At 64.8% G+C, this 16,539-nt stretch overlaps 1 protein-coding gene across 1 annotated transcript; it reads right to left on the reverse strand.

Annotated features, from left to right (window-relative positions):
* Positions 1 to 334: 334 nt before the first annotated feature.
* Positions 335 to 7,470, reverse strand: KANK3 (KN motif and ankyrin repeat domains 3). The gene is made up of 10 exons (XM_050910607.1): positions 7,414 to 7,470; positions 5,393 to 7,108; positions 5,060 to 5,159; positions 4,714 to 4,914; positions 4,094 to 4,181; positions 3,485 to 3,704; positions 2,996 to 3,138; positions 2,481 to 2,681; positions 2,292 to 2,390; positions 335 to 1,994 (listed from the first exon to the last, which is right to left on the reverse strand). Exons 1-10 carry the CDS (start codon positions 7,448 to 7,450, stop codon positions 1,938 to 1,940), a joined length of 2,862 nt encoding a protein of 953 aa, XP_050766564.1. The 5' UTR covers positions 7,451 to 7,470; the 3' UTR covers positions 335 to 1,937.
* Positions 7,471 to 16,539: the final 9,069 nt, after the last annotated feature.

The following is a 16,539-nucleotide window of genomic DNA, read 5'->3' on the forward strand; positions in this document are numbered from 1 at the left end:
GCATCCCCGCTCTCAAATCTGATGATTGCCCTTTAATAATGCAGCTTAATATCAGAGCACCGGGGTGAACCAAGGGTAGCGAAGGGCTACGTCTGGTCCCAGCGTCCCGCTTGGTCCTGTGAAGTGAAACAGGCCAGAAGACACCGCGGTACCCGACTGGGACAGTTCAGCTGGAAGAAAACCAGACTGATGGATGTAGCCAGTTCATAAACTTGCAGGCCGTGAATTGAAACGTGGGGGCACCGGCGCAGGGCGAGGGCTGTGCCAGGCTGTCCCTCTGCTGAAGCTGCTCTGGGGGTTTTATCTTGAGCCAGACAAGGAGGCAGGAGACTGCTGATGGTCGCTGTAATATTTCAAAATAATTTTACTTTAAATTTTATTTAAACCTTAAAAATAAACATCAGTATTAAAATACCAGTAAACAAACCTGTGAGACCAAAGCAGTGAGTACGGAATACATACAGAGCAGTGTACTAGAGAGTGGCTGTGAGCATTGTATATTAACTTCAGTGCAAAGCTGAAAACAGGCCCACTGCGAGGACAGCAGCGTGTTGCCCAGAACAAGTCTCTTGGGGAGCGTTTCCCAGCTCGCAGTACGGCTCACACCAGGCCTGGGTGAGGCAGGAGTGATGGTGGGGGAGCCTGGGCCAAGGAGCAGAAGTGGGGGCTGCAACACGCGTTACCTTTGTGAAGGATTCAGAGCGGAGCCGGCTTCACGTGCAAAAGCCTTTTTCCTCCCGGTCCTTAGTCCTTACCTTGTCTGTTCCCACCCCACCTGGTGCACACACACTTGCACAGACACACACACGTCCTCCGACATACGCGTCCATCTCCGTGGGCCCTAGGCTCTCTCTGAGCTCTTCTTGCCGATCTTTTTTTCCCAGAGCTATCCTCAGCTGCTCTCCTCCCCTTTGGGAAGGAAAGTGGGCAGAGAGGAACTTCGTTGCGGGCTCTGGTTGCCTTTGCAGTCAGTGGCTATGAGTGTTTAAAATGGGAAATGTTTAGGAGGTAATTGCTACCTTTCCCTTGGGAGAAGGTCCCCGCTCCCCGTGTGGGGTATCGGCTGGGCAGCCTCAGTCCCTAAATGCGTTCATGGCTCTTGGCCCCCTTCTGTCAGCTTGGCTGCCGCCCCAAGTGCCCAGTTTTGCTCCCATTGAGCAAATCACAGAGTGATTTCATGTTGAACTCCATCCTTTGACTAAGCAATATAATTTTTTTGCTTTGTGTGCATGTGCTAGAAAAAATTCAGATTTCAGCCAGGAAAGGAAATGCCAGAAAAGAAGGGCAAGTATTTCAGTCTGGAAGTGCTCCCAGCCCGTGTCTGGGGCAGCGTTAACCAGCTGGTTTGTGTCCCCTCTCCTGTTGCTGCGCAGGACTCGCCTCCTGAGCACCGCTTCCCCGCTGGCACCGTGCAGCACAGCAGGGTCCAGGAGCCAACGCTTGCCCTCCTGCAGCCCGGCTCCCTGTCACCGGCTCCCCTGCCTCGCCGGAGCTGCCAGGAGCTGGCTAAGAGAGCAGAAACCAGGTGCTATTTCTGCTGGGTGCATTTTCTGCTGTTCCAGTGAGTTAACAACTTGCAGAGGGCTCCGAGGTGGCGCAGCTCCAGTGGTCAGCAGGAGCAGGGCTGACGGGCAGCAGAGGGAACGGGGCTGGCTTCCGCTTGCTGCATTTCCCACCCCAAGGTCACTCGATGCTTGGCTCCTCTGTCACGTAGTGGAGCGAGGTGGCCGTGCACGGGCCGCTTCCAGCAGTGGAGATGGGTGAGTGAGGCCCAGGGACGGCGCCTGCTCTATTGAGAGGAGGATTAAAGCATCTGCAGCTGCAGAGAGCGATTTGGCACACAAAGGAGTGGCAGGCGAGGGGACATAAATTACAGCCCAGTGCTGATGGTGGCTGGCCGGCACATGGCTGGCCCCTGGCTGGATCCCAAGGTCACTCTAATTTGGTTTCTTTGGGCTCCCAGGGCTCTTCATAGCTGCCGGTGACGTCCCCTGCTGCAGAGAGAGCAGAGTCATGCAATGTCACCAGAGACCCCTCCAGCAACTCCCGGTCGGGGCCAGCCAGGCTGGTTCCCTGCTACTTGAGGATGCACCGAGCGTGTGGCACCTGGGACGCTCTGCGCTCGCCCCTGCAGCCCCTTCCTGGGGAGCATCATCTGTGTCACAGCCCTGTCCCCTCCCCCGGGGCCACCTGCCCACCATGCAGCTGAGCCGGTGGCACGGTGCCACCTCCGTGGCCCTTGTGTGGGACAGGGCAGGAGGCAGGAGCCGGCGGGGGGCTGTGGTACTCACGGGCAGCTGCGCCTTCGTGCCGTTGAGGTGGGCGTAGAGGAGCACGGCGATGTTGCTGTGGCCAGCCTCCAGCGCAATGGCAACGGCGTTGTTACCGTCCTAAAAAGGAAAGGAGAGCACTTGGGAAGAGGTTTGGGGACAGGACGCGGGGTGGGTGAGCGTGCCCGGGCCCCGGCGGCAGAGGCTTACGCTGTCCACGATGGAGATGTTGCAGGTGGGCTGAGCCAGCAGCAGCTTCACTGTCTCCACGCGGCCATGCTCGCAGGCGCACATCAGCGCGGTCGAGCCCTCCTCATCCTGCAGGTTCACATCGGCTCCGCAGGCGAGCAGGGCTTCCACCATCTCCTGCCGGCCGTGGCTGACGGCCAGCATCAGCGCCGTCTGGCCAGCCTGCGATGCAAGGGACGCTGCCAGGCTGCTCCTGGCCCAGTTGTGCCACCCGGTCTTCCCACTGCCCCAGGGAGGGATCACTGCTGTCCCCAGTGCCCACACGGTCTCTGAGCACCTCCCTGACTGGAGATGAGGTGTGGGTGAGCCCTGATGCCAGGCAGAAGGAGTTCCTAATGCGATGCCCTCCCCATGTACCGGCCCCTTCAGGTTTTGGAGCCACAGTCCTGCCCTCGGAGGAGCTGAGTGTGGCCCTGGCAGCTGCTTGAGGGTGGGGGGAGAGGGTCAGGACATGGTGGCCCCCAGCCCACACCAACCTGGCTGGCCTTGGCGTTGACGTTGCCCATGCTGAAGAGCCTCCTGACCACGTTCATGTCGTCCTCCTGCTCGACGGCTGCCAGCGCTGCCAGCATGAGAGCTGTGTAGCCAGCTTTGTTCTGGTGGTCCACATTACAGACCCCTGTGGGGATGGGCAGAGCGGCGGGGCTCAGGGTGCTGCGGGGCTGGTGGGAGGCACGGACCGAGCCACGTGCCTGGCTCCTGCCCTGCCCAGGGTGCTGCGAGCCGTCCCACAGCCCTGTGGGCACAGACCTGCTGATGGGTCCCCCCCCCATCAAATCTGGGCTCCCAAAGGGCTGGGGTGGCTGCCCAAACCCCCCACCTGCACACGTACGCAGCCCAGGGCAGCTCTCCCTGCCCCTCTGCTGCCGGCACCTTCCCCCCGTGCCTGGCGTGGCCAGGACGTGACCCGGGGTACAGAGTGGGATGGTGGCAGGGGGACATTTCTGGGGGCGGGAGGCACTGACCCGTGTCCAGCAGCAGCCGCACAATGTGGAAGTTGGAGTGGGAGACGCTGTAGTGCAGGGCCGTGTTGCCATTCCCATCTGCCAGGTTCACCACGTGGGCCAGGAGAGCTGGCGAGACCTCGGCGAAGGCCAGGAGGTGGTTGGCAACCGTGTCGGGGACGGACGACTTCTGGCTGGACAGACGGAACCACTCCTGCAGGACCAGGCTGCTGCTGGCGAGCTGCGGGCAGTGAGCGGGGCTGAGCCAGGGGCCGCGGCTGCCCCCTGAGCCTCTGCACAGCCCTGCCGCCACCCCCCCAACCCCTGCACCCACCCTGCACCCACCCTGCACCCACCTCCCTGCTGCTGGCCCTGGTGGGGAGCAGAAATCCTGCTCCAGAGGGGACTGGGTGAAGGCAGGACCCCGAAACCCCAAAACCACGCTGGGATGGCCCGAGCTGAGTCCACACGGGTTTTGGAGTATCTGGGACAAAGCCTGGAGCAAAGGGCTGTGTTTTGGGGGAAGGCGCTGAGCCGGGCTTTGCTGGCCCATCTTTGGGGAGGGCCAGCCCCAGGGGGGGACCCCGGCAGTGGCTGGGCGAGCCGTCCCACCCGCAGCACCCCACTCACCGCCTCTTTGCTCTTGGTGGCACCGGGGTGGCCCAGGTGGGTCTTGACGATGAGGCAGGCCTCCCGCATCCTGGGGCTCAGCTCGAACCTGGGGAGAGCACAAGGGCGTCTGCGGCGTGGGGCTGCGTCGCCCCACCAAAACCGCGCCGGCAAGGGGCACCCCGAGTCCCCCCCACGGAGGTTTTGCTCCTCTCCCCGATGCCTGCGAACCTCGATGAGCTCCCCATGGTGCAACATCCAGCCCGGTGGTTGCACCCTCTGCAAACCCCTGCTGAACTGAGCCTTATACGGACGTGCTCAGGCACAGTTTACCCATTTTAGGCCAAATTTTTTCCTTTTGTTGAAAAATGCCATTAAGGGCTGTTGGGTTTTTTTGTCCCCCTCCAAACTATCTCCAGCAAAGAGGCATCTGGGGCCTTGGTCTCATCCTTCCCTTAGCAGACCCAAGAAGCTGGAAGGATTCTTTCCTGCCAAATGCCAAATGGTTTCTGCAGGAGCTGAATATGTTTTTCCCATCGGCTGCACCAAAAGCGGGGCAGACGCCCTGAGTCGGCAGGGTCGGTGCCAGCCCGTGGCTCCCAGCTGCACGGGGTGAGGGAGCCTACCCCATCGGCACTTACTTCTCTTTCACCTCGGGGGGCTCCGGCAGGGTCACGCTGGCCCCTTCATGTTCCCATCCTGGCTCACGCTCGCCTTCCCCAGCCTCCTCCTCGGAGGTTTCGGTGTCCCCCTGCTCCTCACTGTTGGAGCTGTCAGCTGAAGCCTTCTCGGAGGAGCTGTCTCCTTCCTCCTCCTCCTCCTCGCTGGACGTGCTCTCGTACCTGCACAGAGGGAGATGCTCTGTGGCAATGTGGCGCCTGGTTGGTCCCCTCCAGGCCCCTCCATTGCCACTGTCCCCAGCCCAGGACAGGGATGCCGGGGGCCGGGGCTGGCCCAGGAGGGTGGCAGGAGCCCCTCGGCACGTACTCCCCGTTCAGCACGCCCACAAACTGCAGGCTCTTCTTGCTGCCCTCAGCCTCGCTCCGGGGGGGACCGTCCCGCTTCTTCATGATGGACTTCAGGGCTCCTGGGGGTAGAGAGATGGGTGTCAGGGGCCAGTGAGCAGGAACCTCCCCCTGGGGCTGCCCGGGCACCCCAAACCCACCAGACCCCATGGAAGGGACATGGGCAGAGTGCAGGCAGCTGCTGTGACACAGGTAGCATTGCCCGTGCAGGTGCTGTCCCCAACAGGGCCACCCTCTCCCTTCCCGCAGGAACATCCCAGCCCAGACTCTGGTGTCATCCCCGGCGCCGACTCACCGGCCGCAGGGCTCAGGGCAGCTCCGCCATCCCACGCCGGGGATGTGTCCTGGCCGCTGTGCGTTGTCTCTGGTGTGGCTGCCCTGGGGGCCGGGCTGTCCTGGCACGTCCCCCCCATTGCTCCTGCACCCTGTGCCGAGTGGCCGCTCGGGGCATCGCCCGCACCGGGCTCCATCTCCTCACCCGCCGGGACGGTGCTGCCCATGTCGGTCTGGCTGCCCTTGTCTTCACATCTGGTGGCCGAATCGGGTCCGACCGCCACGTCCCGCCCGTCGGGGCGGCAGCCCACGCCGACGCAGATGGTCGGTGGGCAGCACCCCACGCCTGCCTCCGCCGTCTCTGGGGGGTCGCCGGCCGCCCGGCTCTGTGTCGCCACCGCCGCCTCCACCAGCGCCTCAGCCACCTGCGGCTTGGCCGTCACCTCCTTGTCCGCCTGCCCGCGGGGCCGGCGGGCGCACACCTCCAGCCGCAGCTCCTCCAGCTCCTGCGTGGCCTCCCGCAGGTGCCCCTCCATCAGGGCGATCACCTCCTTCTGGTGTCCCACCGTCTGCTGCAGCAGCTCCAGCTCCTGCTCTGCCTCGCTGGCCAGCCCCAGCGAGGACTCCAGCACCCAGACGGCCGCGTCCTTGCGCTCCCTCGCCCCGCTGTCCGGCACGTCGCCGCCCTCCTGCTGTGACCGGTAGTAGAAGACAGCATCGGTCATGGCCCGGTCCTCGCCCACCGCCACAGAGCGGCATGGCCTCTCGGCAGCCTTGGGGCTCCTGCCCGGCCAAGCCCTGCCGCCCCGCTCTGGCACGGCCAGCTTCTCCGTCAGCTTCCTCAGCTCCGCGATCTTGCTCACTCGCCCCTTTGCCGGCTCCGCTTCGCTCTCCAGCCCCGCTTGGGGTGGTTCCTCGCCCCCTCCCACCGCCTCGGAGCCAGGGGGGCGGCCAAAAGCCTCGCCAGGCTCCGCCAACAGCTTCTCCATCAGCTTCGCCTTCTCCCTCTTCAGCTCGCAGATCTGCATCTCCAGGAGGGGGATGGTTTTCACCTGCTCCTCCAGGTCCCGGAGCTGCCGCAGGGCTGCGGCCATCTGCTCCCGCACGTGCTGCAGCGGGGCAGCGCTGAGCCCCGCCGCCGGCGTGCTGTGCCCTGAACTGCCAGGGCTCACCCGTCCCCAGCCCGCCTGGCCCTCGGTGCCTACTGGCACCCAGGGGGGTGGCTGACTCGGGGCGCCCAGCGGGCCACCGCGGGGGGGACCACCGATACCCTGCAGATGGCCCTGCTCTTGCTCCAGCCTCCTGCTCGTCTCCAGCAAGGTCTTCTCCACCCGTGGGTTTCGCACGAGGCACTTGCGGGTGGGAGGTGGGAGCAGCCGTACCGCCGGCGGCGGCGAGACGGGGTGGGAGGCTGGCTTGCTCAGGGGCTCCAGGGGTGCCCGGCCGTGCGGGGACAGCAGCAGCGCGGTCCTGCCCTCCTCGCTGGCCGTGGAGGCGAGGGACTCGGTGGAGGTCCAGGCGCTGGCGTGGCTGCTGGGGCTGCGCAGGGCACTGGGCGGCTGCCGGGCCCCTTTCGCCCTGCGAGGCAGCGGCACTTTCTTGAGCGTTTGGCCGCTTTCGATGTCATCAACGTATTTCAGGAAATCCAGGTCCAGGAGGAAGCCGTAGGGGGTTTCCACTGAATACGAGCTCTTCTCCCCATCGTCCTGGTCCCGGTACAAGAATGGGCCCCCGAGATCTGCAAGAGGAGCGGGGACGGTTAGGCAGGGACCTGGTGGAGACAGGAAGGCTTTTCCATCTGAGTTACACTGGGATTTGCAGCCTGCAGCCCCCCTCCCCACCCTGACACTGCTGGCAGTGGGCCCAGTGGAGAGCCCGTCCCCAGCACCCTCGGTGCTGTTGGGTGTCACAGGGCACCCGCTCTGTACCAGGGCGGTGCTGGGGTGAGGAAACCCATTGGGATGGGACGGGACAGCTCAGCCCTGCCACTCCCCTCACGATCCTTCCACTGTCCCTGCCCGGTGAAGACCCCAGTCCCTTTACCTGGGAGGTTCTGGTTCAGGGGTGCAGGCTGAGCCATCTTCTCCCCGGGATGCTGCTGACCAGGGGACCATCAACCTGCAACAACAACGGGGCCACGTCCAGTGAAACCCTGCAAACCGGGGGCCACTGAGCCCCACACAGCCGAAAACCACTGCCCCCCCACTCGGGGAGCACCCCACAGCCACCCCCCGCCATCCGCCCGGGCCCCCCTCGCCTCCCTCCAGCCCTGGTGCCGCGGGGCTGAAGCTCGAGCCAGCGGCCGGGCGGGCGAGCGCAGTGCTGCCTGTGGGGCCAGGGATTGTTTGTACATTTAAGGAATGCTTCGCAGCCTGGGCTGGGACGGCCGCGGCGGTCGCGCTGCCAGCTCTGAGGGTGCAGAGTCATGAGTCAGAGCTCGGCCGCACTGGGGGAGCGGGCTGGAAAAAAAAAAAAAAAAAGAGGCTGCAGCCCCTTATGGGTGCGATTCTCAGCGGCGAAGTTTGCTTTGGATAAAGGGAATCGATGCTTTTGCAAAGCCACGTGACCACAGGCAGCTGCCAGCACCCATCGGTTGCTGGGTGTGATGTCTGTCCTCGCCGCCCGGGGTTGAGCGGGGCTGGGGTGCCCTGCGCAGCCCCTCCCCGCCTCAGAGGTGTCTTGAGGACCGGTGACCCCCAGGAGGGACCTGGCTGCTTTTCCCCTGTTGATAATGCGGGATAAGGCATGGCGGGAGGCGGGGGGGAATGAAATGGGAGCCTGGTTTTCCCAGGAGCCAGGCATGGGCATGCTGGAGGAGAGCCAGCAGGATGCGGCTGCGGTCCAGGGGTGAGCTCACGGCTGGGGGTGCCGCCAGCTGTGAGCGTTCAGCTGGGACCTGCCGCAACATCTGGCAGCATCTGGGTGCCGGGGCTCAGGTGGGAAGTGCTCCTGGCAGGAGCAGGATGGGGGCAAACAGCACCCTTGGGAGCACCCACTGCCGCTGCGCACGGCCTCACCCTCCAGGGACCCGTGGGTTCCCTGCGCGGCGGGGGATGCGGTGGCCCTGCCCACGGGGCGCAGGTGGCCACGGGGCTGTGCAGCTGTCAGCGGGCAAAGCATTTGGCACCGTGCTATTTTCGGAAGAAAGCAGGGGAGGAGGCATGCCGCAGAGGAAAGGTAGCTCAGGCACAGCCCTAAGGGAAGCTGAGGCTCAGCGCTGCCCAGAGAAGGGCACAGGATCCGGCCTTGGCTGCACAGAAACACCCGCATCCATCCCCAAATCCTCTGCCCATGACAACTGGGGGATCCAGGCTTTTCTAGCAGAGATGCTGTGGCTGCCTTCGCCACACGGCCCAGCTTGGGGATGACGTGACAGCCCCTGGCTCGCACCCGCTGCCCACAATGATGCCGCCTGCCACTCCTCAGCCCTGGCCGTGCCCCTGTGGTCTCCAGCTCGTGGCTCGCCCTGACCATGCGACTGCCAGAAGCCAGAGGAGCAGCCGTGGCACAGGCAGCGCTGGGCCAGGCTCAGGCTGGGCACCCAGGCGACATGGCAGCCTCCCACCGCCAGCCCCAGCGCACGGGGATTGAGCAGTTGAGTCCAACCGGGCAGGGATGAGACGCTTCCCATCAGTCACCGGGCCGGATCCTGGGGCTCTCCCACTCCTCTACCAGCCCATCTGCAGCCAATGCACATCCCAACTTCTACCTCCCTTGGGATCATCCCAGCTTCGTGCCGGTACCCCTTCCACCTCCCTTGGGAACGTCTCGGCTCCGTGCCGGCACCCCTTCCACCTCCCTTGGGAACGTCCCGGCTCCGTGCCGGCACCCCTTCCACCTCCCTTGGGAACGTCCCGGCTCCGTGCCGGCACCCCTTCCACCTCCCTTGGGAACGTCCCGGCTCCGTGCCGGCACCCCTTCCACCTCCCTTGGGAACGTCCCGGCTCCATGCTGGCACCCTTCCACCTCCCTTGGGAACATCCTGGCTCCATGCTGGCACCCCACCATTCCTGTGCCGCCGGCTTCGTGCCTAAAAGGGTCCGCACATCCCTCACCTCGTCTAATCCCTCCCGCCCCGGGAAGCTGTCAGCTTCCTCCTCCGCACGGCCCTCGCTGCAGGTAATTAAACAGTGCCGGGGCCAGCACAAACTTCCCGCTGGGCTCTGCACACGCTGTAAACCAAACAGGAGGAAGAGGGACAGCAACAGGAGCCAGAGCCAGCGGGTGCGTTTCCTCGGGGGAAGCGGCCGGCAGCTCCCTTCCGCCGCCCGGCCGGGTATTGTCCTGCCTGAGGCCGCGCCAGGAAAAGCCACCTCCGCCAGGACCCCTGCCTGGAGGTCCCCCGCACCGCTCCCCCCCGCTTGCGGCAAAGGTGCCCGTTCCTCCAGCACTGCCCCGCTCTTCCCTCTGCGGACCCAGGGACGCACTGCTCGTCCCCCCTGCCACCTCGTCCTGCTCCTTCAGCCGACGCCAGCAGCTGCTGTCAACTGTGTGGCTGCGCTGCCCGTTCCCAAAGCTGGGGGAGATCCTCCTGCAGCTCCCCTGCAGCTCTTGGCCCCCATTACTTTTGGTCCGATGGGATGGGCTGGAGCCAGGGCAGGAGCTTCTGCCTTCACCCAGCTCCGAAACAAAGGACCAGGCGAGGCGATGGGACCTGCAGGCTCCCAACCACATTCAAATTGCCCCAGGGACCCCGCGATGTGCAAACCTTGACGGGGTCCTTGCAATGTGCAAACCCCCCCGGGGCTCCCCGTGACGTGCAAACTGCCCCTGGGCTGCTGGCGGGCTGGGTGGCGAGGCGAGCGGCAGGCTGGATTTGAGCTGGCGAGGATGAGCGGTGGAGGCAGACGGTCCCGGTGCACAGCAGCGGCGAGAGGGTTAAGTCCCCACACCCGCAGCCCAGCCACCGCTGGCACCTGCCGGGGCCTGGCCGCACAAAGCCAGCCTTGTCCCCGGCCATCACCGCGGCACCGGTTCAAAGAGAAGCCGCTCTCCACCTGGGCTGAAGTCCCAACGGGGAAGACCGTGCCGGCCACTTTGGTGCCAAAGGCTGATTTTCAGCAGCTTTGGCCGCTCCCCTGGGCACCGGGGCTTGGTGCTGCCAGGGCTGGGCACAGGGACCCCCGGGTGCCAGAGGCAGGGGACCCTGCATGATCCCAGCTTCCTTTGGAAGAAATGAAAGCGTTGTTTCTAGCCCCCGTGTTTCCACAGAAAAGCGGGATGGTACAAAGCAAAGCGCCGCTGGGGAGGCTCAGCAGTGAGAGGAGGAGGAGGAGGAGGAGGATGCACAGGGACCCAATTGTCCCCGCAGAGGCAGGGCTACGCTTCGCCGTGGGCTTGCACCTTTATTTCCCCTTCTTGCCGTCGTACCAATGCCAACACAGGAAACTTGGGGCCAAAGCCGGAGCTGTTCTGCTCAATTACAATAAAAAGCCTTGTCAGGCATGGGGCAGCCTGGGCACAGCTCAGGTACCGTCTGGTACCCATGCCCCAGCCCCAGGCAGCCCCCTGGGACTCCTGGCCTCGTGGTCCATGGGGTGATCCCCCCTCTGGGTCCCCAAGCCCCTGGGCTGGCAGGGGACAGGCCTGGAGGAACTATTTTTAAAGCTCCGGACTCCTTTGGGCCCTTTCCCTCGCCAGAGGCACAAGTGGGGCAGCCCCCACCCTGGCTCGGCCACACGCCGCCGTGCAGCCCGAGCCAGTCCACCGGCAGGGCCGGACATGGGGAGGGCTCTCCCCGGCTCTCCTCCCGAGCCAAAATACTGAGGTCATGAGGAATGTGAGAAGAACAGAGTCCAGAGCAGCCCTGGCCAGCACGACTTGATTTATCTCGGCCAGGCACGCTTCCCTCGAAGCTGCGCGCAGGCGATAAGCCCCAAAGCTCGGGGCTGAGGCTGTTCCAAAGTTAAAGGGAAACCACTGAGCAAGCACACGGCTTCCTCCACTGCCAGCGACCTGCCGGGATTCGGGCTCCTCGCACGGAGCCAGCCGTCACGCGTGCCCGTCACCTGCAGTGTCACCCGCCGGCGCTGCAGGCTGGGTGCGGATGGGAAGGTATCTGGGGCTCATCACACCTTCCCAGCCACCCGTCCCGTCCCCATGCCCTGCCCTGGGGCTCTACAGGATGGCCCGTGCTCCGTGCCACCCACTGTTCCTGTGCCTGCTCGCCCAGGCCACCTTGACCATGCCGTCCAGGCTGGGGCTGCTCCCGGAGGAGCCAGATCCCGTGCGGGTGGGTGCGCCAGCACTGACCCAGAGAGGGAAAGGGAAACGCTTCAATCTTCTCAACAGCCTAATTTCAGGGTTGGGCTGTTGTTTCTGGAGTTGTCATCATCGTCAGCCCGGTTAGTCGGGAGGCTGCAGGGGCTGCTCGGGCTCTGCAACCGCTCCAGCGCCTTGGGGACCTCCCTGAGCTCACACAACACCTGGACAACAGGCGCACGGTCCATACACAGATGTATTCCCATGGGGATCAACTCTACGTGCCTCGTCACACCTATAGCTCTATAGGGCTCCTGTATCTCCGCTAGAACACATCCACCACTTGTCCTGCACCCTCGCTGCAGCTGCCCACCAGCACTTTCCACCAACACCTCCCCAATTCCCTCGGGGCTGGTGACAACCCACAGGGTCGGCAACGAGCCCCGATGGCCTGGGATCGCCCTGCTGTGAGGAGGTGCTCGGGGACGAAATGGTTAAATTCACACCCAGGGTGTACAGGCACAGTCAGGGTACACGCACAGCGCCGGGCACAGCCCCATGGTGGGTTCCCCATGTGCACACAGGGAGCACCCCGAACCCAGCAGCACCCCATGTGCCCTCCAGCACCCCAGAGGGGCCTGCAGCAGCCTAGGGTGCCCTGCCACACCCCCAGCCCTGCGGGTCCCCAGCACCCCCAACCCTGTAGGTCCCCAGTGCCCCGGGGTGCCTGCAGCACCCCCAGCCCTGCGGGGCCCCAGCACCCCCGGGCGCCCCCCGGCATCCTCAGCCCTAACAGGTCCCCAACACCCCGGGGAGCCCGCCAGCACCCCCGGCCTTGCGGGTCCCCAGCGCCCCTCGGAGCCCCATAGCACCCCCAGCACCCCGGGGTGCCCGCAGCACCCTACACGCCCCCGCACGTCGGGGCGCCCGCCCCCAGCCCAGGAGAGCCCCCCCGGGGACTCCCCGCCCGCGCCAGCCGGGCTAGGCGGCCCAGCCCGGCTCCGACGGCCCGGAGCCGCCCGTACCGGCCCCGGCACCTCCCGGGTGCGGGCAGAAGCCCCACTCCCCCTCCCGGTGCCGCCCGGGAGGAGCCCCCGAGGCGGGGGATGCCGGGGCCACCCCACCCCGCCGGGGTCCCGGCGCGGCCGCGGGGGCTCCGGAGCGGCCCCGAGGCGGGCCCCGGGCGGCGGCGGCGGCTCCGGGGGCCCTGCGGGGCTCCGCCACCGGGACGAGCCCCCGCCCCGCCGCCGCCGCCGGAGCCGCTCCCGGAGCCGGAGCCGCCGCTGCCGGCCGGACCCCGCCGTCCCGTCCCGTCCCGTCCCGTCCCCGCCGTCCCTCACCTTGCCTGCCGGGCGTCTGGGCTGCAGCCGGGCCCCAGCGCGGGGCCGCCGTCCCGGGCCCGGCGGCTCTGGGCTGCACCGCGGCGCCGGGCAGCGCTGCCCGCCGCAGCCCCGGGCCGAGGGCGGGCCGGCAGCGGGGCCGGGCGGGAGCGGGGCCGGGGCGGGGCGGGGGCGGGCGGGGATCGCCCCCGGGCCCCGGCCGGGACGGGCACCGCCCCCGGGCCGCTCACCCCCCGGCGGGATCCCCGCTCACCCCTGGCACGGAGGTCCCGCCGCCCCCCTCTGCTCGGGGGACGGGAGGTCCCTGTCCCCGTGCCCCCCCCCCCCCCCCCCCCCCCCCCCCCCCCCCCCCCCGGGGTGGGATATCCCCCGTGCCAGTCAGCTGGGGGAAGGGGTGTCCCGGTGAGCCCAGGAAGGGGGTGTCCCCTGCCCTGGTCACCCCGGGGGTCCCCTGTCCTGGTTAGCCTGGGGAAGGGGTGTCCCTTGTCCCAGTGAGCCCAGGAAGGGAGGTGTCCCCTGCCCCAGTCACCCCAGGGATGGGGGATCCCCTGCTCTGGTTACCCCTGGGGAGGGGGGATCCCCTGCCCCGATCACCTTGGCGATGGAGGATCCCCTGTCCTGGTTACCCCTGGGGATGGGGTGCCCCTACTCTAGTCACCCTGGGGATGGGGATGTCCCTAACCCTGCTCACCTCGGGGACGGTCACCCTAGAGAAAGGGGGATCCCCCGCCCATGTCACCCAGGTGCCGGGGTATCCCCTGCCCTGAGCTCAACACCACTGCTGGCTGGGGCCTGTGGGTGGCTGGGCTCCAGCTCCCTGCCCCGCCGTCCTCCCCCCAGCACAGCCCCCCCCCCCCCCCCCCCCCCCCCCCCCCCCCCCCCCCCAGCCTGCCTGGCCCCCATGGCCTCGCGCGCCGCCTGCCTTCGTCCCACCCGTGGCCGGGAGCCCTGTGCCGCTCGCCCCGGCTGGGCTCCCCGGGCCTGGCCCCGCTGGGTTTTTGGCAGCCCTCCCTTGTCCCAGCAGCAGGCTGTTTGTCTCCTTTTCTTGCCAGCTTTCTTCCCTGCCTGCTTCGCGCGCTGGTTGCACGGCCGCCGAGGTCTGGGCCGTCCTCCATCCCGCAGGGACCCCTGGCAGTTTCACACCTTAAAGCTTGCCCTGACTAACTGCTCCAAGCCCTTTCAACGCTGAAACTCTCAGCAAGGATTTTTGCTTCTTTTTCTTTTCCCTTTTCAGCTGCTGAACCCCCCGGGTATTTTTCCACGGCTGCCTCTTCTGTAACGCTACTCACGGGAAGAGCAGGAGAAACAAGATGTGCTTCCCGGCGTCCCGCCCAGCTGCCGGCTGGCAGCTTGGGGACTTCCTGAGGAAGAGTTTGCATCCGGACGGAAGTACCTTAATAGCCCTAATGGATCTACCTCCACCAACAGACCTCGTCCCTCTCCAACCCATTTACATACTTGGCCTCTCCGGCATCCTGTGGTAATGAACTTGGTGATTTCATGCCCTCCTTCTGTCTCCAAAGCAGGTCTAGAATAGCACGGCTCTTGTTGATTCACAGACCGCTTGGCAAAGAAATCAGTTGGGTCCTCCGTAGCCGTGCGGCTTGCCTTCTCCATCCAGATCTGGAAAGGTAAAGTCTGGTGCGATGAGTGAAGCCCCACCAGTGTCGGCTTGCCGGCTGTGCCGCAGAGCTCGTGCCCTGCATCCTGGCTCAGAGCTCCATAAAGGGCCCACGTCCAGGTTCCTCGCTCCCAGTCTTGGACATCCGACAAAAATGTCACCCATTGCCAAACAGCAATTCTTGTTTCCTCCTTGCAAAGGTAGGGAAAAGAACCCGTAAAGGAGGAGTTGAGGAAAAATGAGCTTCGGAAAGTGATGTCACCCCAGCTCTGCGGGTGCCAGACCTTGCCCATGCAACTGCTGCCACCCCGGCACCGGGGCAGAGCTGCGAAACGGTGGGGGGGCCTTGGACCATCCAGTGCCCCTGAGGAAATACAGACCTGGGGCTGCCTAAATTTGGTGCTGGAGCACAGAACTGTGGCAGCGCAGAGATGTTTCCAGGCTAAAACTCAACAGCAGCCTTTGAACAAGAGGTGTTGAGTTGTTCCCTGTGCCGATCAGACTCCTCTGGCTTTAAGCTCTGGTGACTGAGAAGAAATAAACCCGAGGGATGGCCCTTCTTTCTAACATTCATGGTTTTCTGTGGAAACTCTGCAAAGCTCAAACGCGAAGACATGGCCTGGAAGGCAGCACGGAGAAAAGCTCTTCCCAAGTCTCGGCTGTCGGCCAGCACGGTGGCTTCAGCCTGGGCCAGGGACGCCGACCCAGGACCGGTCCGAGCTGTGGCACCCGCCTGCCCGGGCCGGCAGCCCCAGCCAAACCCAGGCTTGGAGGCAAATGGCAGCGCCTGCCGGCTTTCCTGCTGCACTCGCGCATGTGCCAAGCTGCGAGTTAGTAAAGGTGCAGCTGTGAGGTTGTGGATATTCAGGTGGGTGTCTGCGTGGGTGAAAGACGCCTGGATGCTCAGTCCCAGTGAGGACACAGGTAAGGATCAGGGATTGCCGCAGCCTGGGACCAAGCTCTTGTATTCAGCATCTCTCTCATCACCCTGCATGGAGTGGTGAGGAGGGCTAGCCAGGCTTTTCTTGCTGTTGTGGGGGCAGTTTTGCCAAAACCCAATGGTTTTCTGGTGCTGGAATGTTGTAGTTCAGCTGTCTGGGGCTCTGCAGACTTTCGTGGCATCGTGGCAGGGACCGGCACGGCTGTCCCCAGTCCTGGACCTTGCGCTGGCCAGGGAAACCAGCCCTGACCCTCCTGAGAGCATCCGTCTGAACAAAAAGCTCTGCGACCTGATGAGTTTTCAATTCATCAGAAACATTAAAAAGCTTTTTTTGGTCCAGAAGAGGGTCTCAAAAAATGGCTTTCCCTGTGAATCCCAATCCTTTGCTCTGTGCCAGCCCCGACTGGGACTGTGCATGTGATCGTGCCTTAGTTTCCCCATCAGGGCAGTTGGAAAGGGAATGCATGTGTGCGTGTGTGCTTGTGTTGTGACATGCACTAGCGTACCGGGGAACAGAACCCCGGGAGCTGGAAGTGGCTGCAGACTGACAGAACAGGCTGCGTCCATGTCCTTCCGCACGCAGCACAAAAATTGAGTGGTGTTGGCACATAACAAAACACACGAAGCTTGGCCAGGCTTTCAGCTGGCTGCGAGCAAGTTTTTGCTGCCATCCTGCCTCGTTCAGGTGGCCCTTGGATGGAGAGACTCTGAGAAACGCTGCTGGAGATGCTGGTGGGGAAGGGCTGCAGCCCTGTGTGCTGCAGCACGAGCTGTCCCACTCGCTGCAGCTCTGGACAACTCCGTTTGCTCCCTGGGCAGTGCGATCCCAAAACCTTAGGCACCCTGGTCCCCTCCACGGGCAGCAGGCTCCCGAAGCCCTGAGCATCTCGGTCCTCGCTAGGGCAGCGGGCTCCCGAAGCCCTGGGTGTCCAGGGCTGGCTGGTGGTGGCCCATGGCTGGGAGAAGCTGCGTGTGCTCAGGGTGCACCTGGAAAAGCAGCCGGTGGGGTGGGTTCCGGATGTTTCCTGGCTGCCTGAGTTCATCTCTGCTTGCTCCAGCTCCGCCAC

This window comes from Gymnogyps californianus, chromosome 24, assembly GCF_018139145.2.
Source record: "Gymnogyps californianus isolate 813 chromosome 24, ASM1813914v2, whole genome shotgun sequence".
NCBI lineage: Eukaryota > Metazoa > Chordata > Aves > Accipitriformes > Cathartidae > Gymnogyps > Gymnogyps californianus.